We start from the raw sequence: 24,339 nt of genomic DNA on the forward strand, positions 1-24,339 counted from the left end.
GGCTGCCTCAGCTGACCATCCAGCTGGCCTCCTTCTTCAGCCTCAGATTCAGATGAGATTTTTAGACCTTTGTAATAATTTTAGGTAATATGCTAAACATGGGGGGTCACCTGAATGTCTTGCCAAAACAAAAATATTTTCAAAAGACTAACAGACTGCCAAACAGGGCCCAGCCTGCCATGCCAGCATCTTCAGAAGAAGACCAGACTGAGAAACTGGATATTCCAGATACAGAGGAGCCAAGCCTGAAAGGCCAAATGTATCTGCTATTATTCCCCACTCTGATGCTGGGGATTTAGACCTGAAATTAGAGGCAAGGGGTTCTAGACCCTAAGGATGCAGACGACAGGAAGAGTATCAGAGACTAGCTTGGCTGAAGTATAGGAAAGAAAGAAAGAAAGAAAGAAAGAAAGAAAGAAAGAAAGAAAGAAAGAAAGAAAGAAAGAAAGAAAGAAAGAAAGAAAGAAAGAAAGAAAGAAAGAAAGAAAGAAAGAAAGAAAGAAAGAAAGGCTGATGATGAAAGCTGAAGCCCAGCAAAATCATGGCGGCAGAGTTTCAGTTACACCTGGGTGGACAAGTGTACTTAAGGCTACTCAGAAATTCCAGCCTGGATGGCACGGTGTTAACTATAGCATTTTTTTCCTCCCTGTGTATGAGGGAGGAAAAAATACAATTGGTTTGCTTATTAAAAAATAATTGGTAAGCAATTTTTTTTACTTTCATCGTATCTTTCTGTTCTGTTCTGATCCCTTGAAAAAGGTTATGCTGCTGAAATTGTAGCAGCTTCAGTATCTCAATCTCACTGAGGACTAAATTCATTTGTGGAAGAGTTCCTCAGGAGAACAATATGAAACAATATGAGTGTTGCAGCTCTCAGGCAAATAATGTCACTAGAATTGGAGGGTGGGGGAATCAATGGTCTTCCATGATTTGCTTTTCAAATAATCAACAAAATTTGTGAGACAGCAAAGGATAAAGACCTTTCTTTTTTTTTTAATCCTGCAGGTTTTCCTTATCATTGGATTGTGGGGTGAGAATATTTTATGAACCAGGTGTTGCTGAACTGAAATTTATTCTGAATTGAAAAAGTATCAAATCTGTTTTTGAAGCAGATATTTTTTTCAGCACAGAGAGATAGAAGTTTAATGATGGTTTAGGAACATCCCAGCCAATTTTTATTTCTCTTGATTTTCATCAGTTTAATTACTTTTTTCTTTTATATTTTTTTCCTTTTTTTTTTATTTTTTATCCCGCCTTTAGCTTTTTAGAGTTTAGCTGCATCTTTAGCTTTGCAGAAAATATTAGATAATTCTAGGGAATCTGAGAAGGCTCTGGGTAGGATGAGTTTCCTATAAAACGATATTCAAAAAGTCAAAGAAAGCTTGGCCCATCTATTGTTGAAGATAATAATGAGCCTTTTGAAAATAGAATCCTATCATTTTATGAACCCTATATCATTGCTATTTTGAAAATTCCTAAGGATCCCCATAATTGCAAAAATTTGGACTGCAAGTTTAGCACTAAGTTGCAGAACATGCTACTGTCAATAACATATCCTGTACAGTCTGTCCACCTTCTGAAAATATGACATTATTTCATGAATTCCATCTGAGAATCTTATAAGTGCCATAGTAAATTTGTTAGATGTGGAAAAAAATTTTTGATATAGTACAAATTAATTTTTTAGAATATGTTAGGAAATTATGGTTGGTTGCACAACCAGCCAGATATTTAGTCTGGATTTGGCATTTTTATCCACCTATTGAGTCCTTCCCAAGGACCTGGGGTAGGCAGATGTTGTTGTTTGATGGTGTTAAAGGTATCATCGCAGGATATAAGCTGTTCCAAGTAAAGGTGCCTTTTGCAATGGACTGATGGTGATTTTGTCAATGCCGATGGTGTTTGAGTGGTGCTCCAGATGTTTTGGGATTGCACCCAAGGCGCCTATAACTGTTGGTACTATCTTCACTTTCTTTTGCCACAGCCATTCTACTTCTATTTGCAGGTCTTTATATTTTATTATTTTCTCCAGTTCTTTCTCTTCTATTCTGCTGCCTCCAGGTATTGCAATATCCACTATCCAGACTTTTTTGTCAATTGTTAAGTCTGGGATGGAAGCACTTTAGCTTCTTCATTACTTGGTCTGTTTTGTGGTCTCACCATTGTTGTTGTTGTTGTTGTTGTTGTTATGGTTGGTTGCACATTATTACTACTATATAAACAACAGCATGAAATCACAGCTGGCAGTTCTTTGGCTGATGTTGACTTTCATTCGCATTGAGTTTGCATCAAGTTCTTCCCAAGAACCTAAGATGTATCGGCATAGTATAAGTCCGGATCCAAGCAGTGTGGCCTTTTGTAATTGACAGATGGAAATTTTGTCAATGAGCAGATTTTCTAAGTGCTCTCCTAGGCTTTTTGGTCTGGCACCCAGTATACTGATAACCACTGGGACCACCGCTGCCAGTTTATCCCATAATTTTTCAACTTCAATTTTCAGATCTTGATACTTTATGATCTTCTCCAACTCTGTGTCTTCTATTCTACTATCCCCTAGTATTACCACATCAGTTATCCACACTTTATTCTTTTCAACCACAGTTAAATCTGGTGTGTGTTTATCAGTTTGTATTCAGAGATCCCACAGAATTTTAACCTGCTCATTTTCTACTACTTTTTCAACTATATGTTACCACCAATTTTTCATTACTGGCAGATAATTTTTACAGATGTTTCAGGGAATCATTTTGGTGACTGTGTTATGTCATTGTTTATAGTTAGTTTGTGTGATCTTCTTGAATGAGCTGAGTATATGATCTACTGTTCCTTCTGTTTCTTTGCACAATCTGCACTTTGAATCGTTTATTGATTTTTCAATTCAACTGATGCAATTGATTTTGGTTGTATTAGTTTGAATAGCTTGCTCTTGAGCAGCCAAAATCAAGCCTTCAGTTTCCTCTTTTAATGTTCCAGTTATAAGCCATTGCCAGGTTTTATCTTTATCCACTTTACCCTTGATCTTTTGTAGAAATTGACCACGTAATGCTTTTCCTTGCCAAGATTCTGTTTGTGCTTTTATTACATTATTTTGATATTCACATTTTGTTTCCTGTACATTCAGTAAGTTCCAATTTTTAACTTGTATCAGTGCATGTTCTTAACTGTCTTTTACATAATCAGCCAATGCATGCTTTTCTTCTTCAACAGTTTGACTTGAAGTAAACATCTGCCTCCATTTCTGCAGGGCATGTATAATCTATCAATATCACTACAGGGATGTAATGCATAGTGAATAGTCATGAGTTTTCTTGTATTTCAGTCCAAACTTCCCAGTTCAGCTTGTCTCTAGTTAATAATTCCAGCAGTGTATTGTATAACAAGTATGGCCCAGGTATCAATGGCTTTGATGGTGTTTCCACCATTCAATTTTGTCTTTAACAATTTTCTCACTCTTTGAATGTATTCTTTACTGATCACTTTTTAAATGTGTCCATACTTGATGTTATCCATCTGTAACATGCCCAGATACTTGTAGGCTTCATCCTGATGGCTCCTGATGGTTTGGCCATTCAGCATTTCAATTCCATTACTGTTTGTATCATCATCATCATCATCATCATCATCATCTAATTAGATTTCCTGTCAAGTTTTTTTCTTGGATTAAAATGTATTAGCCATTCTGCTTGAGTTACTATAAATGGAATTATTTCTCTATCAATTAAGATGTATTGTGGAACCCATCAAGGATGTCCATTATTTCTCTTCATATTTAACTTGATTCTTTGACATGTTTTATTAGACAATATTCATGTTTTACAAGTAGTTGGAATTGAACATAAATATTTATTGTACACAGACAATATTTTGGGCATTATTAATGATGATCAGACTCCTTTATCAAATGTGATGGTTGTATAATAATATGGTAAATTTATTGGCTATCCACAACATTGAAATAAATCTACAATGTTGCCAACTGGTAATAATGTTTTTTGTTGAAATCTGTAAAAATTGAGTTTTGTTTAATAATCCCTTAAATATTTGGGATAATTATTCCCAGGAAATTATATGTATTAGTAGAGGTGAATATTTAAATTATGTAACACAGATTAATAACATTAATAGAATGTTGAGAATACCCAAGAATTTATGGAGAATAACATGTGATGAAAACACCTGGTACTTTATGAGCAGTATCTAATTCCAAGTTACTTTACACAAATCAATAAGTTAATGATAAAGATTTTATGGAATGGTCAGACTCCAAAGTTCTCTCTTTCAGAGCTGTAACTCCCATATGATATGGGCATTTTAATTTTCTGGGCTTTCAGTTGTACAATTGGAGATACATATTAACTTCAGAGGTTGTTTGGATGAAAATGAATTTAAATATGTACTCCTGCAGGCACAAAAGTCGCTGGGAGTCGGGCAGCATATTATTACAATTATCTTGAGATATGTTACTTGGCACCTAGAAAATCCTGGCAAATATTTGGTTCTAATTAAAGCTGGAATATAGTTGTATTCCTGGCATTAAAGCTAATTAGATATACTTGGCTATTATTAGGAAAAAAAACTCAAGATTTTTCTTGTTCTCATGAGAAAGTGATTATTTAGAATAATTCTTATTTAAAAATGGCAAGGAAAGTTTGTTGTTTTTGTTTTAACTGGGGCTACAAATGGGATTAAGAACCTAGATCAATCCATTGTTAATTGTACCTTTAAAAAGTTTGAATGGTTACAATCCTACCTAAAGTTGCTGAACAACAATATATTAAATTAAAACATTTTATTACATTTCAACCCATTGCATTGGTGGGTTTGACTATATTAGATAAAATTTTTAAAAGAGGCTATTCAGTTTTACTGAGAATTGGAGAATGTTACAAATGTAAATATAAATTCCAAGAAATTTGGAATAAAAAATTGGAGAATCCAATTCCAACAAATCAGTTCCAATAAGTCAAGTCTGAGGTTTTAAAAAATATTAAATATATTTCTTATGATCTTAACATGAGACTAATTCATCAAAAAACCTTTTTCAGGTTTATTGGACTTCTCAGATAATGTTTTAAAAGAGATGGGTATCTATCTTTCTCTGCTGAAGTTGCCATAAATTTAAAGGTACATTAACACACATCATTTGATCATGACCTCTGGTTGTTCAATATATCTGGAGCTGCATAACCTCAACTAGGTCAATAAGGTTTTAGTAAGGGAGATTAGATTTAAAAACAATGTGTCACTAAATTATGTCCCCAAAATGTGGAATTTATCTAGTTATTAATAACTCTGGATCAATAGTGTTTGGACTGTTGCAAAAAAAGGTTATCTTGAAATGTGTTCATTCTTAGTACCTTTGAGCTGGCTGTTTATCAACATCATGGAGGGACTGGACATTCCACATGCCACATTCTCTATGCTCAAAGTTTGTTTATTTATTGCACATGCATAAATGTTTGCCGTGTTTTGTTGTTGTTGTTTTTCTTTTTGTACTTTGCATGTTCATTTTTTGGTTTGGTTTGTCTTCAAGCAGTAAATAAAGGCTGTTCAGAAGGCTTATGCCTTGCTGGAACAACTTCACGGACAGTCTTAGCTTGGTACCAAGAATGCCTTACCTATGTTTTTGTCATTCCTTAACTTCTGTACCTAACTTACCTCTTCAGCCCTGATGCTGGATTACTTATTGGTACTCTGAATGCTGCTTTTGCCTGGCCCTTGCAAAACAGATGGATTTATGATTTACGCAACCTCAATCCAGAATTTGCACAATTTTTCCTTAAACTTGTCTCTGCTTCTTCTGTTCACTGAAGAACAGCATTGCAACTATCACCAACCCATAGTTCTTCCTTTCATACACATTGGATGAAAGCTAGATTACACCAGTGCATATATTTAACCTCTTCATCTGGCTTATATTTAACCTCTTCATTCATCATTCAATTTACAGTTTCATTTCCCTGCATATATTCATCAACTCCACTTCCCAAGATAAGACCATCTTCATTTAGATTAAATCCTCCTTTCTCTTACTTTCACAGATATACAACTTACACATTTATCTTTTGTATCTTTCATCCATTAATTCATACCCTTTACTATTTATTACTCTTGTTCCAGGTTGCACTGCTCTGTATGCTACTAGGTGGGTCCATAGATACTAACCTCCTTTGTCCATCATGACTTTCATCAGTGGAGATTTTCAATTAGAACAAGAAGGTGTAAGACTAGATCACCAGCTTTACTCATACCCATGCCACATGCCACATTTCCTGCCAATGGCAAGAACAGTACCAGTCAGTTTGGGGGACGGTTTTGGTCAGCATGCCGTAAGTGTAACTAAAGTTCAGACTTCAGCCCAAATATGTTCACACTCTTCTATGCAAGCTAGAATCTCTATTCTAGAGAGTACCTTGCAAGCCAACATACTGCTGCTTATATCATACCAGCTAGGAGCTATTAAAAATACATGCATAAGGAGTATTTCTGGTGATGTTGGGAGGTGGGGGGTGTTGATTCAGAATGTGAATGTGTACTGACTTTTGTTTGCAGACAATGCCATATTATTGGCCAAGAACCCAAATTATTTGCAGTTAATGTTAGCTTGTATGATACAGCAAGGAGTATGGATTGAAAACTGTGTTGAAGACCAAGATAGTTGTCTGACAGGGAAAATAGAATGAACAACTGCAAATCATACATAAATGGAGAATAACTAAAGTAAGTAGATGCAGAAGGATTTTTCTCTTGATTGTGGAATAGAGTAAAGAGGGCCTTTTTAGTTGAGAAGGATGCTGTGATGATGCAAATAGGTTCTTGTGGCTGTAATATATTACTCTATGTTGATACTGTTTATCATCTATCATGGATGCTTTCATTACTGTGTACCATGGATTGCTTTACAATTTTGACTGTTGTGTAGACTCTTAGTCTTTTAGATTGCAACTGTACAGAAATTTGATAAATAAATGCATCTAACTTGTAGAATGTTTACTAAAGATAGAAAACTGGATGGAGAAATTATATGTAAATGCTGGTAGAAATGGTGTAGATAGTATGTAATCAGTTGTAAGGAATGATGGTTTGTTTAAAGAAGCAAAAATGTCTTTTTAAGAGCATGCTTCTGCCCACTTCATTATAGGAAAGTGAAAGTTGGGTGAGTCAAGAGAAATGTAAACATGTTGAATGTAGGAATAGGTTGTTTAATGCCTGTATGGTAAAACAAGAAGATAGAGAGTCAAGAATGAATGGTGATGAATGAATATGGATTCAGTTAAAAAAAAGAGTGACAATGAAATAAGATAAATTATTTTAAAATAAAATAAAATAAAATATAAAAATAAGTATATTGAGGTGATTGGTCAAATAAAGAAAAAGGATGAGGATCAAATCACAAAGCAAGTATTGAAAGGAGAAGTAAATGGGCTGAGAGGAAAGGGAAGATTGAGAAAGTGGTGACTGGATGGATTTAATGAGATTCTCAAAAGGAGAGGTGGATTTTTTTTTTTTTTAAAGGCAATGTATAGAGATGGTTATGGTGAAAGCAAGGATCGTTTGCAAGGACAGAAAGGTGTAGAGAGGTACAGTACATGTAGCCCTCATTTAAAGACCCCAATTGGAACAAGCAACTCTGTTGCTACGTGGCATGGTCCTTAAGTGAAATGTCATGTGACCGTCCTGCTTAGCGATGGCTGTTCCAGCATTCCCAGTTGCTGTTGTTGAGCGAGTCCCACATAGTCATTAGGTGAGGACCCACCCAGATCCAAGCCATTCTTGAAATAAGGTAAGGGACTGCCTCCACTTCAACTCCCCCCACCAACCTATCTCCCCCATCCCTATTCTTTTGGCTGCCCATTTACCTGCTGCCACCCACTTACCATCCACCCAGCCCCGCCCACTGCTGTGCCTGCTGTACCATGTACCACTACCAGCTGGAGACTTCTTTCATGCCTTCTTCTTTTGCACCAGCGCAGCCAGAACCTTCTTTCATGCTGGCACAGCCAGGGCCTTCTTTTGCAAAAGAAGGACCCAGCCAGGACGTGAAAGAAGGCCAGTGGGAAAGAAGGCTCTGGCATTCGTAAATGTAGGCAGCCCAAATTTTGTTTACAGGGCCACAAGGGCGCTGCAATGGCCAGAACTTCGAGGACCAGTTTTAAGTTCATTATTTCAGCACCATCGTAACTTTGAACAGTTGCTGAATGTATAGATGTTAAGTGAGGATTACCTATATAGAGAACAGTCTTGTTGTAAAGTACATTTAATCTATATTTCTTTTGCTTTTATCTCATGCTTTTAATCATTGCTTACTATTCCAGTGCTCGCTTCAGCAGCACATATACTAAAATTGGAACAATACAGAGAAAATTAGCTTGGCCTTATTCCTTACTCCTTTTTCTGTGCTTTACATTGTATCAGTAGGTAGCCTGTTGGATGCTGCTGAACATAGAGGAAGAGGCAGGCAGCCAAGATGGTAATGTTCATCCTTCAAACAGGCCTGCTAGAAATTCTTTGCTATATACTTTTTTTTCTTCTATACATTTGGGGTTTGAAATTAAAGATGGAAAATCATTCCTTGTCTCATTTGTTCCTAGTTATTTTTTATTACCATAAAGAACCCCACCCCTTAAAACTCTGCTTGTTGCAAACTAGTTGCAAAGCACCTCAATGACAATCACATGATCACGGGACACTGCAGTGGTCGTAAATGTGCAGATTGGTTGCAAAGTTATTTTTACAGAGTCATAACTTTGAATGGTCGCTAAATGAGGCAGTTGATAAGCAAGGACTACCTGTACAATTTTGTTTCTTTCCGATTGCCAACTGCCATTAAGACTGAAAGGAGCTGAATCCAAAATTTTTGGAAGGAAGAGGCTGAGAAAATGACAGAGGCCTTGTTCCTATTGAACCTAACTATAGCACACAGGGGTGTCCACAGGGTATGATCAAAAATGTTGAGATGGTGACCATGACAGTGCAATCAAAGCTCCACCTGCTTTTTATGTGCAACAACTATTTCCTGCTGTGTCCCCATGATACTGTCCTCCTCTCATCCTCAGTCCATGAATGAGAGAGCCTTAGATTGCCCTTAGCTTCTATCAGGGTTAAAAGTATTGTTTCCCCCCTTTATTTTAACATTTGGTATGTAAAATCTGTTAGGCTTTGGGAACAGAAGCTACAGAGACAGGATAGGAATTAGTAATAGGGCTAAGGTTACCAGACATCCAGCAAAAACAGGCCCTTCTTTTTGTCCTCATGTCCTTTGTTCCGTGGGCATAGCCTTAAAGCAAACATTGTCTGGCTTTTTGAGTATCTAACAAGCTATCTCTTCTTGAGCAGTTCTTCCCTAATAAGTGCTAATCACAAGTGAACAAGCTCTGCTCTGTAACCTTAATTAGTTGATTAGTGCCCTCCAGCCAGCTTATGGGGCTGCTTAAAATTGACAAGACCTTAATCAGTTACACGCTGAAGGCTTTTGCCTCCTAACCTGCTCAGCTTGGACAGCTAACACCTTCCTCTCCATTGGTATTCCCCACTGTGCGCCTGTTTACTCACTTTCCTGGCTCAAGAAGTATTATAAATCAACAGTGGGGAGAGGCACAAAGATAAAAAGGAAAGTCAGAGGAAAAAAAGGAAAGCAGGAGTAGAAAGGAAAGAAAATCAAACCATGTGGAGAGTTTTGATCAGAAGTAGAGAACAGTGGAATGTTCTTTCAATTTAAAAATAGCCCAGGCCACTGTAAACTGAAAGAAATTATTTTATTGCATTAGATAACTTGATTTCTTCATGACTCTGCAACTGCTTACATTTTGTCTCCAAAGACAGAGTTCCTCATAACCCTTTTCTCGTGCTGTATATTTCTTCTACGAACAGTTCTCATTCTTCCTGTCTGCTTCCTTACCTACATTGTTCAGTTCCACCTCTACTGATGCATATTTTGTTTAATAATCTTTAACAAATAAATGAAGACTTTCCAATACGTGCAGGGCTGTACCCACACCCTATAGGTCACCTCATTGCACTGTCTACAGAATAATCAGCAAAGTGTGTCAGATTCATCAGATTTTACACATACTGAAACTGCCTTAGTGCTGCTGGCTTAAAGAGGAAAAACTACTTTAAAGCAGGAGCACCTAGAGATTATTTAAGTTGGTCTTATTCATGGGCTGAAGATGAGGTGGAAACAACACCGTAGGAATACGGCAGAGTGGTTAACTGCAAGTGAGAAAAGGCCTCTTGCACTGAACCAACTTAATATGTATGGCACTCAGATGGAATATTCTCGATGGGCTACCTTGTTTAGCTGATAGGAAGATGAGTCATTTTGTAACCATATAATTTTTTGTGAGTCTTGCATTCACTAAGAATGAAAAAATTATTGGAAACGAAGAGTTGCAAATAGCTGCAGACATTACTCCTTCTTGCAAAACCTTGATACTTGCAAACATGAGCCTGAATCTCAGCTCTTTCTTGAAAGGAATAGTTTGCTGAATTTAACCCTTTTTATAAGTTTTAAATAGGGCTTCTCTCTCTTTTTGTTTCTTCCTTGTCCAGTTATTTCTTCCTCTTGTCCCATTTCCATCCAGTTTTCTTCCCTCTTTCCTCCTCCTCCTCCTCTCTTCACTGTCTCTGCCTTAAGTAGCAACCACTGTCCAGAGGGGAGGGGATATTTCTGGCATATCACACAGTAGCCAATTCAAGTGAAAGGGCTTGCCTACAATGAAGTGAAGCACACCAGACAAACTGGACAGCACGCGCACAAGTCAGATAACACTACTTTTGATGTATAGAAGAACAAGATGGGCAGAGGTTGTCTTCCCAGGTGTTTAGGAGTAGGTAGAGGGTGATGTCATTCATACCTGCCCTTGAGGTATAGTCAGTAGCCCAGACTCATGCAGGGGCAAGCCAGTGGTGTGAATCAGCTCTACATTTTAATCCTACAGGTTGCATTGTCAGCGAGGGCTGTACTGTACAGAAAATAAAGCTGTATCATTCAATAGTAAACAGTTTATTGAAAAATATTCAGTTTTATGCCAGATAATTTCTCCTGCAAGAATTACACCAGTTATACAAAACTGAGAGCCAGTGATGTAGCAATTAAAGTGTTGTCTAGGCTGGGAAAAGCCCAGTTAAACTCCACTTTCCAGCCATAGAAGCTCTTTGCATGACTTTAGGCAGTCACTCTGTCTCAGGCCAACCAACCTCACAGGGCTGGCAAAATGTGGACAAAATTAGACGAGGGAATGCTAGCCATGACAATTTGAGCTTCTGGAGCAAAGACAAGGAATAGATTTAACTAATATGCAAAAATAAAACTGGAAAGAGCTATGTTGCTGGAGTAATGCATGCTTTTCAAACATGGGGTTTTAAAGCCATGTCACATTCCTTTGAGGCTGAAAGCGAGCAAATAACATGCCCAAGACTATAATCAAAGCTAGTCTGGAGCTAAGACTAGAACTATAGTTGCTGTAGGACTGGGTTTAACTTGGGTTTAGACCAAGCTAAATCCACAAATGCAAGAGAATTCTTGGAACTTGGTATTCAGACAAGGCAGCAATTAACAGACACATAGAGATAAACAGCATCTACATACTATTCGAAAGAGACAAAAGACCAGAAGATCCCCTCAACAGCAATCAATCACCAGCAATCATCACCCAGATAAGCAAAGGTTACCACCAGGCACACAATCAAGCAGCAAACATATGCTAATCAAGGACCTACCAGAGGAGCAAAACAAAACCCCCACCCCCACCAGCACTGGCAAGGCATACCACAGTATATAAATAGAGAGCAAACCCCATCCCATTTTAGTGCTGAAGATGTTACCTAGCCAGGTAATGAAACGTCTGCAAGAAAAAAGCCAAGCTCAGACTCCACAGTTCAACCCTGAGCTACACATATTCGCCTCTCTTGGGACTGGGTGGTTATGCGTGCATTTGTTTTTTCTTACACTACGTTGATTCTTGGGCCAAAAGCAGTTTTCTGACTGATTAGATAGGTAGACAGACAGATAGACAGACACTCTAAAACCTGTCACCTGTCTCTGGGGATTCATGCCTCTTTATTGCCCTTCTTTTTATTCACACAATTTTGAGGTGTTTCTTTCAGTCATTTAGTGAGAAGGAAGGAAGACTTGCCAAGGGCATCTAGCAAGTTAACATGGACTTTCTTCTCTCCTACACTCACTGGCCAAGTTCCACCCTAATTTTACTGCTTTTTCTTACTCACTACCAGAAAACAATACTGTGTCTCAGTGTTTGCTAATAATCATTCCTCCCTCCTTTTTTCAAGAGTCCAAGGTTCTGAATTCTCATTCCTTTTTCAGAAATTAGGCTGCAAGGTGGTTGAGTCCTACTTTAACATTACCAATTTAGATCACCCAACGGCTTTGGGGGCTAACAGATGACAAAGATCCTGTTTCTCTTTTTCTTCATCTTCCACGTTGCTGAAACAGGTGAGTAGAGTTAAGACCTCAAATAAGCTGGTATTTATATATTTTAACTGACGTTATATCCCATCTTTCTATATTCCAACATTGTTGTTATTTATGTTTCAGTCTCTCAGAATAGTTGAAGTGGGCTTGACCAAAAAGATAAAGTGGGTTCATTTGGATCTGGTACCAAAATATGTGAGCTAATTAAGAAAAATCATAAATCTTAGGCATAGGTGACTAGGAACTAGGAAAGAGTTCCTGTGTGTGTAAAAGGTGCATCTTCTGAAGTAGTTGAGTGACTCTTATGGTTGAACGCACATACACACATTCATTTAATTAGTTAGTATGCCCGTATGCTAATTTTTGATAATTTAAGAATAAATTGAAGAATTTAACCAAAACTCTGTAAGTAGACCTGTAGAAATCTTACAGTACAATAAAACCACTATAGAAAGTGGAGAAATATGAATAATTTGTGGAATTTTCATGCAAACTATGACATGAAATGTCAAATATGAAATGTCACAAGCTATACAAGATATTTGCTTAACTTTATCAAAATTAATTGTAAATCCCATATTCTGAAATTTGCAAAATGAGAACAGAAGGATTGCCATTTCTGTAATATATATATATGCTTTTATAGAAAAGGAACTCAGGTGATACTTAATCCACATTTTTAATAGTTTTTAGCATAAATATAAAATCATGTTAGTATTAAAGCAATATAATTATTTTGTTTTGATATATTACGTACCTTGTTACAAGATTTTGTTGCAGTAAGATTTATTCTTTCTTTCAAATAATAAATAGTAATTCTCCAGTGTTCTCTAGGGAGATATAGTTGTTTTCACTTGAAATTATTGCAAACTGTTCATCTGTAAGCAGGAGGGATTATAAAATATAACTGTTCTGACTAATCAGAACGTACAACAACTTCAGGTTGCCTTCTGGTACACTTTAAATATATTGAATTGTGGTTTGTAACCCAACATATCTGGAGAATAATAGATTGGGGAAGGATGGTTTGACACACCAAGAACACGGTACTACAAAATGTAGTTGATCTGTTTCTTAGTCTTAGGAATATTCACTTAGCAATCAATATCTTGGTCAAGTTCATCAGTCCTCAGATATCTCTTTGGCACTGTTCTTTGCAATTATACATCCTGGTACGTGGTGGACATACCCCCCAGACCGCTGCATTTTTTTCAAAGATCCTTCCCTTCTTTCATGAGTATTTGATCAGGAGTAGGATAAATTCAAAGAATGCAGGACCTAGATATAATAATGGATATGCGGTAATAGAAATTCCAATGGAAGAATCATGCATACAGAAAATTGGGATATTTTACTGCTGGTACATTGCACTAGTATGGATTACTAAATTGCTGGAAATGCAGTATCCAGGTTGGATCATTTTTCATAACTGGTGCACTGTTGTGAAGTTCATAAGTTTTGGAAAATAATTTATACTAGAAAAACAAATTCTAGAAATTGAATTTCCTTTTCAACCTGCTATTTTCTGATTAAATGTTATTAAAGCTTATATTTCCATAAAGTATACTGAACTAAATGGTAACAACTGCAAGGATACTCTGCGCTTCCTACTGGAAAAGACATACCATTCTCTCTGTGAAAGAATAGCAAATTAAATTGTGGGAATATGCCTCAATGTTCAAAATAATTTCATTCTCTCAAAAGTAAATCTGACACAATTTAACTCAAAGTGGAAAGCATTTTTGGACTGTAATTCTAAATGGGCTTGTACTACATCCAAAATTTGGGCTTCTCTTAAAATAAAGTCTTCATGTTTTAGTTCTATTGGATCTGTTAAATCTGAATAGATTTTCAGTAGCTTGGATAGAATTTTCTGCAACTTTTAATCTTATTCAATGATTTATACTTTACTGACTACTGCTGTTGATATTTATATATTGCTTGGATTTTTAAAATGAATTCTGTAGTTTTCAGAACTATATACTGGAATATATTCAATTATTTAAAACCAAGTAATGAAATATTGCGAATTTTAATCTGATTCTATGATGCTTGTAAAATCCCTGTTTATTCTGTTCATGTTTTATTTTTGTTTATTTCCCCCCTCTTTTGTTTCTTTTGCTTTCATTTTTTTTCTTTTTTGAAAGAAATGTAAAGATACAATTTTTTAAAAAGGAAGAGGATGAATTCTGATGGCTCAGGATATTTCAGCAATGCTTTTATATTCCTCCATCCAAAATACATTGCTGAGACTGAAAATATTTTGTGGCTTATTAAGGGAGATGCGACAGGGAAACTCTGGTCTGCGTGCCGGTTCCTTAATCCCTTTTCTTTTTGAAAAGGGTGAAGATTGTTGAAAATGGTTCTGTCAGAAGTCACTGCTTCAAGATGCCCTAGAGCAGCAGGGCTAGTCCAGGAAGATTCTGCTGCCTGAGGCAAAGTGCAGCATTGTATGACTTCCAATCCATTTTCAAAAGCCATTCAGACTGGCAGTTGAATCTCCCTTCAACATTGACAATGAAATAGGGACTTCCACCTTCACCTAAGGATAGCCAGTTAGTTTAGATCAGTGTTTCTCAACCCTGGCAGCTTGAAGATCGGAGAACTTCGACTCCCAGAATTCCCCAGCCATGAATCACACATCTTCAAGCTGCCAAGTTGAGAAACACTGGTTGAGGTAATGCAGGACAGAATATGTGCCCAGAGAAGACTTTCTTCCAAGAAAGAAGTGTGTCCTGGCATCAGAATGGCTGCAGAGCTGCCATTGCTGCCCTCAACATCTGCCATTCGAGGTCATTGCTTATTTCTACCTAATGGCAGGACTGGCTCTGTGAAGCAGTGGTTTCCTAAAATAACACAAACAACTGAGCAATAGCAAATAAATAAATGAATAAATGAATAAATGAATAAATAAATAAATGAATAAAATAGTGGTCTCCCCCATCATTAGCCTACCTGCTTCTTGAAGCAGATGAAGTAAAGCCTGAAAAGTTATTTTCTCAGTTTTCCCATGCAGTCCCCAGAAAGGGAATATGGCAGTCCAGCTCAAAAGGGGGCCTAATTCCTGTTCTATCATATACCAAACTTTCTACTTATCCAGTGTTTGAATTGGGATGAAGAACCACCTTGGGAGATAGAAAATTAAGGTTGGGGCAAGCTCTTTGCATTGGATAAATAAAAGGTGTAGCTCATACCCCCATTTTTCTTTAATATTTATCTACATTGACTCTTACTGTCAAGAGAGTGTCTTTTCTGACAGTGCCTTGCACACTAGTGAAGTGCTTGGCTTCATGCAGTTTGATAGGGTAAGATAAGACTCACTTTCCTGGAATTGAATGGATGGATATTATTGGATAGCTTAAACTATATTGTACAGTGGATAGATCTAGTCCAACAAAGGAACCCTGAAGAAGTTATCCATCTTTAATTTTTATTTAATTGGATAACAATGCCAGTGTATCTTAAGAACAGCAAAACAAAATATAACCTAACTAAAGCCACATATTCTCCCTACAAAATTCACGCAACCTTTTTTTAATATTCTATGGGCATGACATCAAGATTATGAAGCAACACCCCTCTTTTAATTTCTGGAAGTTATTTTTAATTATTGTCTGAAGGCCATCATTTTTGTTTCCAGTTTCTAAATTTGACTTGCTATCAAAGAAGAAAGGAAGCCATCTTGGATAGTCCTACAACCAGGCAAAAGATGTTGGATAAAATGAAAAGTGTTATTACTTATTTTATTTTACTGCCAGGATATGACAGGATTTTCTGCTTTACATGGTAGCTGTGGGCTTTATATCCCCTAACTTGAGTAGGAAAGGAGCACCATTTGCTGGTTCATTTCAGACAGTAAAATCATGGACTATCCAGCCTTTCTTATTCTTTTTTATCTTCTTTGGGGAATAGAGAGGACAAAGCAGGAAGAGACAGTCAACAGATCTTCCTCTGACCTGTGTTTTTCTTCCCACCCCACATCATAACCAGGATTTTTCCCTTTGGGAAATTTAGTAATATTTGGGATTAAAAAAGAAATGCAGAGAGCAAAGCCACAAAATGGCTCCCGTGGTGTGTGTACATGTGGTTAGTCACAAAATGGGTGTCATGAAGGCCTTGCAATTCACCAATGTGAAGAAACCTCCTTATTTTTGTTTTCTACATAGGCATTAAAAGAGGGGATTGAATGATGATGAAACATCATTCTCCAGATGAATCATATTCTCCAGATTCTTAGTATTGATTTTTAAACACAGAATTTATCTTTCTACTTCCTAGAATCTGAGATATAGGGCAAAATGTACAGTTACTGTTCTACTGATTCATTCCATAACAAAGGCAATTTCTGTTTTTTACTGCTTTTAGCCAATTGTGTGTGTGTGCGCCTTCAAGTCAGTGTTGACTCCTGACAACTGCCTGAACAAATCCCTTCAGTTTTCTTGGCAAGTTTTTGGCAATGCCAATTAGCATTCCCAAAATGACACCCGCAAAATTTGGAAGCAATTTATACCCATAAAAACACGATAAAATCCAGGCTTCTGGAGTAGCTCTGACCGGGCAATCCTGTGGCTTCCTTCCTCCAACCGATAGGAGCACATTCAGGAGTTTGCATTTCTAACTCAGTTCTTACTGTTCCTGAGGCAGGACAGACCCTTGGCAAATGCCGGGGGGTGGGGGGTGGCTTCTATTGCTACCAGGATTGGTTTCCAGTAGGGACATTTCTCCTCCTCATGCAAATGAACAGAGTGAGAAATTCAACCATTCACTTGAGTAGGAACAGATAGTATGGCAGAGGCCTCAGCATGACTGTGCAGAGGCACTTGTGCCTGTGAGCACTCTGTTTGGGACCCCAGTCATGGTTGATTTCTTCCACAAAGTTATGAGGGCAAAGTGTGGAAGCTTTTTGGATTTGACAGAGTCTCATTGGAGTCTGTTATTTTGTAAGATATATTTTGGATAACTACCTTTTACCTGGAAATAAGCTTTTCCTGGGCAAGTTCCTAAATAGGGTGGAGGTCTTCCAACTAGAAACATGCATAGAGGAAGGCAATTAGCTTAAACCATTTCAGTCTGACTTCAGGCCTGGCTATAGCACAGGGTCAGAAGAATCAGACCTCTTCTTTTTTCTCTGTTCATTTCCCAAGCCAGGAATTTAATAAAAATCACTAGTCGATCAGTGGAGAGTCAAAGGAAATATGTTTATTCAGTTCAAATTCATTAATTAACTTCGGATCAGCGGCCGCAGTAGGACTGCTTCCCTGTCTACTTTTTATAGGTGTTTTAAAGATTTACCCAATCATTATCAATAGAATGAAATGTGTTATGTTCTGCTCTATCAGCATGAACATTTTCCTCCTGTACAATCCTTCCTTCCTTCCATATTCTGCTAAAATGGATGTTTCCTTATCTTAGAATTATGGCAGATGCCTCCTTATTTATAATTAAGCAGATGTCTCTTTATCTAGAGCTAAACCAATGAGCATTTTATCTTTCCTATACATGTGTTTTTCTATACATACAGTATATATGTCTTCCTTTATATAGATTTTGCTACATGAAATATTCACTTGTTTATACTGACAGGAACCAGCATTACTATTTTTCCTATACAGTCTTTCCTTATTGTAAACATATAAAAAAAAATTCCCTCCCCTCTTTGAGCCTAATAATATAGAGTCTCTAAGGGCTCATGAGTTCCTGGTGGGGTTGTTCCCCTTTGTACTTGCAGTCCAGTTTAGCCCTAATGGCTGTTATTTCTGCAGCAGTGAGTGATGGTGTTGTAGCACAATGGGAAAACAAAATTTTGTGGGCAGGAGAGCACACATAATATAAGCAGTTTACGCATTAAAAACTACCACAAAGTATTAACATAGAACAGATACAGGTGAAACTCGAAAAATTAGAATATCGTGCAAATGTTCATTTATGTCAGTAAGGCAACTCAAAAGGTGAAACCAATATATGAGATAGACGCATTACATGCAAAGCGAGACATGTCAAGCCTTACTTTGGTATAATTGTGATGATTATGGCGTACAGCTTATGAAAACCCCAAATTCACAATCTCAGAAAATTAGAATAGTGTGAAAAGGTTCAATATTCTAGGCTCAAAGTGTCCCACTCTAATCAGCTAATGAATCCATAACAAAGGCTTCCTGAGCCTTTAAATGGTCACTCAGGCTGGTTCAATAGGAATCACAAGCATGGGAAAGACTGCTGACCTGACAGTTGTGCAGAAAACCATCACTGACACCCTCCATAAGGAGGGAAAGCCCCAAAAGGTAATTGCAAAAGAAGTTGGATGTTCCCAAAGTGCTGTATCAAAGCACATCAATAGAAGGTTATGTGGAAGGGAAAAGTGTGGTAGAAAAAGGCGCACAAGCAGCAGGGATGACCGCAGCCTGGAGAGGATTGTCAGGAAAAGGCCATTCAGAAGTGTTGGGGACTTTCACAAGGAGTGGACTGAGGCTGGAGTTAGTGCATCAAGAGCCACCACACACAGACGGATCCTGGACATGGGCTTCAAATGTCGTATTCTTCTTGTCAAGCCGCTCCTGAACAACAAACAACGTCAGAAGCGTCTTACCTGGGCTACAGAAAAAAAGAACTGGTCTGTTGCCCAGTGGTCCAAAGTCCTCTTTTCTGATGAGAGCAACTTTTGCATCTCATTTGGGAACCAAGGACCCAGAGTCTGGAGGAAGAATGGAGAGGCACACAATGCATGATGCTTGAAGTCCAGTGTGAAGTTTCCACAGTCTGTGTTGATTTGGGGAGCCATGTCATCTGCTGGTGTTGGTCCACTGTGCTTCATTAAGTCCAGGGTCAACGCAGCCATCTACCAGGTGGTTTTGGAGCACTTCATGCTTCCTTCTGCAGATGAGCTTTATGGGGATGCTGACTTCATTTTCCAGCAGGACTTGGCACCTGCCCACAGTGCCAAAAGTACCAAAACCTGGTTCAATGACCATGGGATTACTGTGCTTGATTGGCCAGCAAACTCGCCTGACCTGAACCCCATAGAGATTCTATGGGGCATTGCCAAGAGAAAGATGAGGGACATGAGACCGAACAATGCAGCGGAGCTGAAGGCCGCCATTGAAGCATCCTGGTCTTCCATAACACCTCAGCAGTGCCACAGGCTGATAGCATCCATGCCACGCCGCATTGCAGCAGTCATTGCTGCAAAAGGGGCCCAAACCAAGTACTGAGTACATATGCATGCTTATACTTTGCAGAGGTCCGATATTGTTCTATTTCCAATCCTTGTGTTATTGATGTCATGTAATATTCTAATTTTCTGAGATTGTGAATTTGGGGTTTTCATAAGCTGTATGCCATAATCATCACAATTATACCAAAGTAAGGCTTGACATATCTCGCTTTGCATGTAATGTGTCTATCTCATATATTGGTTTCACCTTTTGAGTTGCCTTACTGACATAAATGAACATTTGCACGATATTCTAATTTTTCGAGTTTCACCTGTAATAACAATGACAGACACAGAGATTTCAATCACCCAAGATTAGGTAGCCAAGAAGTGAGAGAATGCCAGAGATTAAAGAAGGAAAATAAGGAAGCATCAGTCTGTACAATGGCATGAAAGTTGGGGCATGTAGAACCACCTGAATATCAGTAAGGACTTTGCTTTGTTGCTCAACATAAGCACTGTACAACAGCTAGAGTTAAAAAGAGCACAACACCTCCTTGACTAGTTAATAAAAAATCCAGAACCATATGGTGTTGGATGGCCACTTGTGAAACTGAAGTAATTTATGCTTATAGCTTACCAATTTTATCTGCTGTAGCATTAACATAAACCTCAACTGTAAATGGATAGCTATGCCAAAAGAAATATTCATAATTGTCCTGCCAACTAGGCTGATGATCATGGGCGGGGGAGAACCCTCCCATTCTTCCTCCTCTGGAGATAAATATGGTACTGCAGGCCTCATACCAATAATCAAAGGAGTTAAGGGATATGTAGGGACTTGGGTCTTATTAACAAGATTTTCCCTAATGTGGTAGAAAGTGAAAGGCAATAAAGCTTTCCAATTTTCCATTAGCTATAAATTCCTGATGGGAACAGCTTCCATGCTTCCCATAATACAAATAGGAGACAGTTAAATGCAAGTAGCCCCCTCACCCTGACATGCAGCATTCTAATGCAATGGGTTTAGAGGCACAGGGCATGAAGTAAAAGTAGAAAGTAGAAAGCACGATAGGAAGGCACAGGTTGCATAAAATAATCACAACAATAGGACAACAGTTATCAAATTACAGAATGAGGTTCCAGATAAACAGCTATGTCCAATGCAAGTGAGTGAATTCTCCAGGTATCACTCAAACAAGCAGGTAATATTCCACCGATCCTGATCTGTGTCACATCTTAATTGTATAGACCTGGCCTGGGTTATCTACAGCTAGGCTGAAGTCAATTACTGCAGGTTTCATGTGGGTATGATGAATCCAGATAGGTCGTTCAGCTACCTTAACAACTGTGTAGGTAGTTAGAAGAACCTGGAACGGACCCTTTCATCTGGGTTGGAGAGGAGAAGTTCTGGTAAAGTGCTGAATCCACATCCAATCGCTTGGTTCAAAAGAACGCAAATTCTCTTCAAGGGGAATGGATTACAGGAGGGCACTATGCTTCCAAAACTGTCTAAGGTGTCGGGCAGAGTGATAATCACAAACACTCCTGTTTGTGCAGAGCGCAGCAAAAACTCCAGGAAAATATTAGCCATGACAGCAAATACAATGCAATGTCCATTTCTTGTTTCCCAAAGAAATCCAGTCAGAAAATATATACTAACTGGTATTTATTGATAAAAATGCAAAATTCCATAAAATGCAAATATCATACAAAATATAAAGAAAAACACATCTTCTCATTTAATGTAGCATCCAAGACTTATTAGCAACACAAGCTTAACAAAATCTCTAGCTACAAACTCTTAGAGAAGAGGTACGCTACTTGGTACTTTGTTACAACTACGTAGCCCATAAAACCTACATAGTGGCTAACACTAAAACAACTAACAACTACTCAGAGAGAACTGAACATTTTCCTCCCCTTGTATTATAGCTCTATGCCACCCCCACTGGGTAACTAGCATACACACGCCAATAAGTGGCAGTAAATAGCACAATACACAACACACAATAACAGGTGTTTTTCACATGATCTCTGTAGTCAAAATATTATTTACTATTGTTGTAAAGATAACGGGATGAATCCTTTCCCATGAGAATGAAAATCCTGACATAAGGATCCTGTGAAGAGAGCAGAAGGATAAAGACAAGTCCCCCCTGGAGAGTTAGGGTACCTGGGTCAAGACTCTTAGTGACATCTGGTAGTCTTTCAAACAATAATTCAAACGATGATAGCCCACAATCCTCTCTGGGTCTGACACATAAATGAAACAAAGCAATAGGTAATACCTGGGGCCATTTTAAATGAGTCTCAAGGCATAGCTTTCCTAATAAGGGTTTCAGTTCCCTGCCTACTTCTATGGCTGTAGCACAATGACACAGATAAGCTTCAGTCCGATGAGTCAGCTGATCTCTATAAACAAGGACATACTGAAAATCTTGCACTGAAAGTGCAAATGATGAAGTCCATTTGTAAATGAGAAAAAGGGACTTGTGCCCATGGTCACCCACTTTTGTGGCTCTTCTTCTATAGGGAAACATTGAATGCTTGACAAGTTTGACATTTTTGTGGCACTCTGGATGCTTCCATATATACTCCTGGTGTGTACCATATTCTTCAAATTGCATCCACTATTGCTTGGGTGCCACAATGACTTTTTCATGAATTTTCTGGCATAACAAACAAAGCAATTTTCATGGAGCTATGGATCGGCCATCAGGTACTCTCCACATTTGGTCAGAAAAGATTGCTTCAAATTTAGTCTTCTACTCTTCCTCCTCCCCCCTTTCAACAAAGGCATAATTTAAGGGTGAGTGAAGATGAAACACTAGAGCTGCAACAGAGAGGGAGGGGACTTGATCAGCATAAGAGTTCCCCTTGATCATCATGGAGTTATCATGTTGATGTGCAGAGCAATGGACAACCACTCTGCAGGAAGGAAGCTGGATTATATACCAAAGGGGAATGAGCAATACAGGAGCCATTGGCAGTAATGAACCCCCATTGTTTCCATAAGGCTCCTGTGGCATGGCAGATACCAAAAGCATACTTAGAATCAGCATAGATATTAACTGTTTTGTCTCTGGCAATATGACAAACTTAAGTTAAGGCAATAAGGTCAGCTGCTTGGGCTCCCAAGGAAAAGGGAAAGGGTTCTGTGGAGTCCTTGGGTTCTCTGAGCTTGGTTGTTTTCTTGCAAACATTTCATTACCCACCTAGGTAACATCTTCAGTACTGAAGATGTTACCTAGCTGGGTAATGAAACATTGGAAGAAAACAACCAAGCTCAGAGAACCACAAAGACTCCACAGTTCAACCCTGAGCTACATAAATTCATTTCTGTTGGGAAGCGTTCTGCCCAGATTAAAAAAAGAAAAAGAAAACATAAGCGGCTAAACGCTGATGTGTAAAGGCTTGAGTATGACATTTGAGGAGAATGGCAGCAACCTCATGAGGAACAAAAACAGTCAAAGGAAAACCCATAACCAAGTCTTTAGATAATTGAACTAGAAGGACAGGAGCAGCCAAAGGTCTCAGGCATCCATTCTGTACCATGAGTAACAGGGTCCAACTGTTCAGAACTGTAGGCTACAGGTTGCTGTTTGTCCCCCCAAAGGGTTTGGTAAGGACTGCTGAAGCCACTCCCTATCATTCATGAACATAGAGAACAAAAGGTTTCTCATAATTAGGGAAGCCCTAATTATGGTGCTTGGGTAAGCACGTGTTTAACTTGGGTCAGACGCTGGTGCAGAGTCTCAGTGGGCTCTGTTTTTTTAGGCATGTCTTTAATAGTCAGAGTCACAAAAAGTTTAGTTAGTTTGCCAAAGGCTTACAGAACCCTAGAGTTCCATGTAAGGATCTCACCTGGAGTTTGGTAGAAGGAGTAGCAACTGAAGAATAGCATCCATCCTGGCAGGGAAAATTCTCTTGTGCCTGGGCATATAATATAGCCCAGATAAGAGACTTCAGCCTGTAGATACCGAGGGTAGATTGTGCTGGAAGATGTATGGTAGCTAGATCTGCCTTCAAATTTTGAGAAAACAAAGTTGGGGATTCAGTATACCTGCATAACTGTATAACTGCAAACCGCCCAGAATTGTTTCAATGAGATGGCCAGTGACAAATTTGATAAATAAATAAATAACTTTGGGGCAGCTGTGTCCAGGTGTATTGCTGACCCTTCCAAGGAAAAACAAATATTGAGACATAGGGTCAGCAGGAATAGAAGAAAAAAAAAAGCAGAGAAATAAATCATTGTAAAACACAGCATCATGGGGGAAGGTAGAAATAAGAGTCAGTGGGTTAGAGATTACTGGAATTCGTAGTATCACATAATCATTAGTGGCCTTTAAATCTTGAACAAACCTATATATAGGCTGAGCATCTAAATCCAGTACTGGAAAAACTGGAATACTACAAGTACATGGGCAAAGAACCCCCTGTGCAAGATAAGCAGGGATGAGTTTTTGGATTGGTGCTAGAGCCTCTTGTGGAATACCATACTGAGGTAGATGTGGAAGCAGTCCAGACTTAGTATAAATTAAAACTGGCACAGCAGACTTCAGAAGGCCCACCTCAGTGAAATCCCACCCCCAAAGAGCTGGGGGCAAAGCTTGAAGGTCTTCTGGAAGCACCATGCTAGAAGTGGTCATAGCAAAGAAAGCTACTTTGTGGTAATTATCAAAGAGAACATCCAAAATAAGCCCATCTGGACTATTTTTAATTGTGGCTCCCAGTTTACAGACTTGTCAGG

General features: G+C 38.3%; 1 protein-coding gene and 1 pseudogene across 1 annotated transcript in view; both read left to right on the top strand.

The window, feature by feature from the left end:
• Positions 1-8,314: 8,314 nt before the first annotated feature.
• Positions 8,315-8,375, top strand: LOC148215430 (U6 spliceosomal RNA; annotated as a pseudogene).
• A 3,928-nt stretch (positions 8,376-12,303) lies between these two features.
• Positions 12,304-24,339, top strand: part of LOC107326497 (uncharacterized) — a 50,043-nt gene continuing 38,007 nt past the window's right edge. The window contains exon 1 of the mRNA XM_088143280.1: positions 12,304-12,454. Within this exon, the coding sequence (XP_087999406.1) occupies positions 12,403-12,454 (52 nt within the window). The 5' untranslated portion in view covers positions 12,304-12,402. The remainder of the gene's footprint in view (positions 12,455-24,339) is intronic.

The sequence above is a fragment of the Python bivittatus genome, unplaced genomic scaffold, assembly GCF_059951505.1.
Source record: "Python bivittatus isolate LINGU-HERP-01145 unplaced genomic scaffold, Pbiv_v1 ctg000410_np1212, whole genome shotgun sequence".
Lineage (NCBI taxonomy): Eukaryota > Metazoa > Chordata > Lepidosauria > Squamata > Pythonidae > Python > Python bivittatus.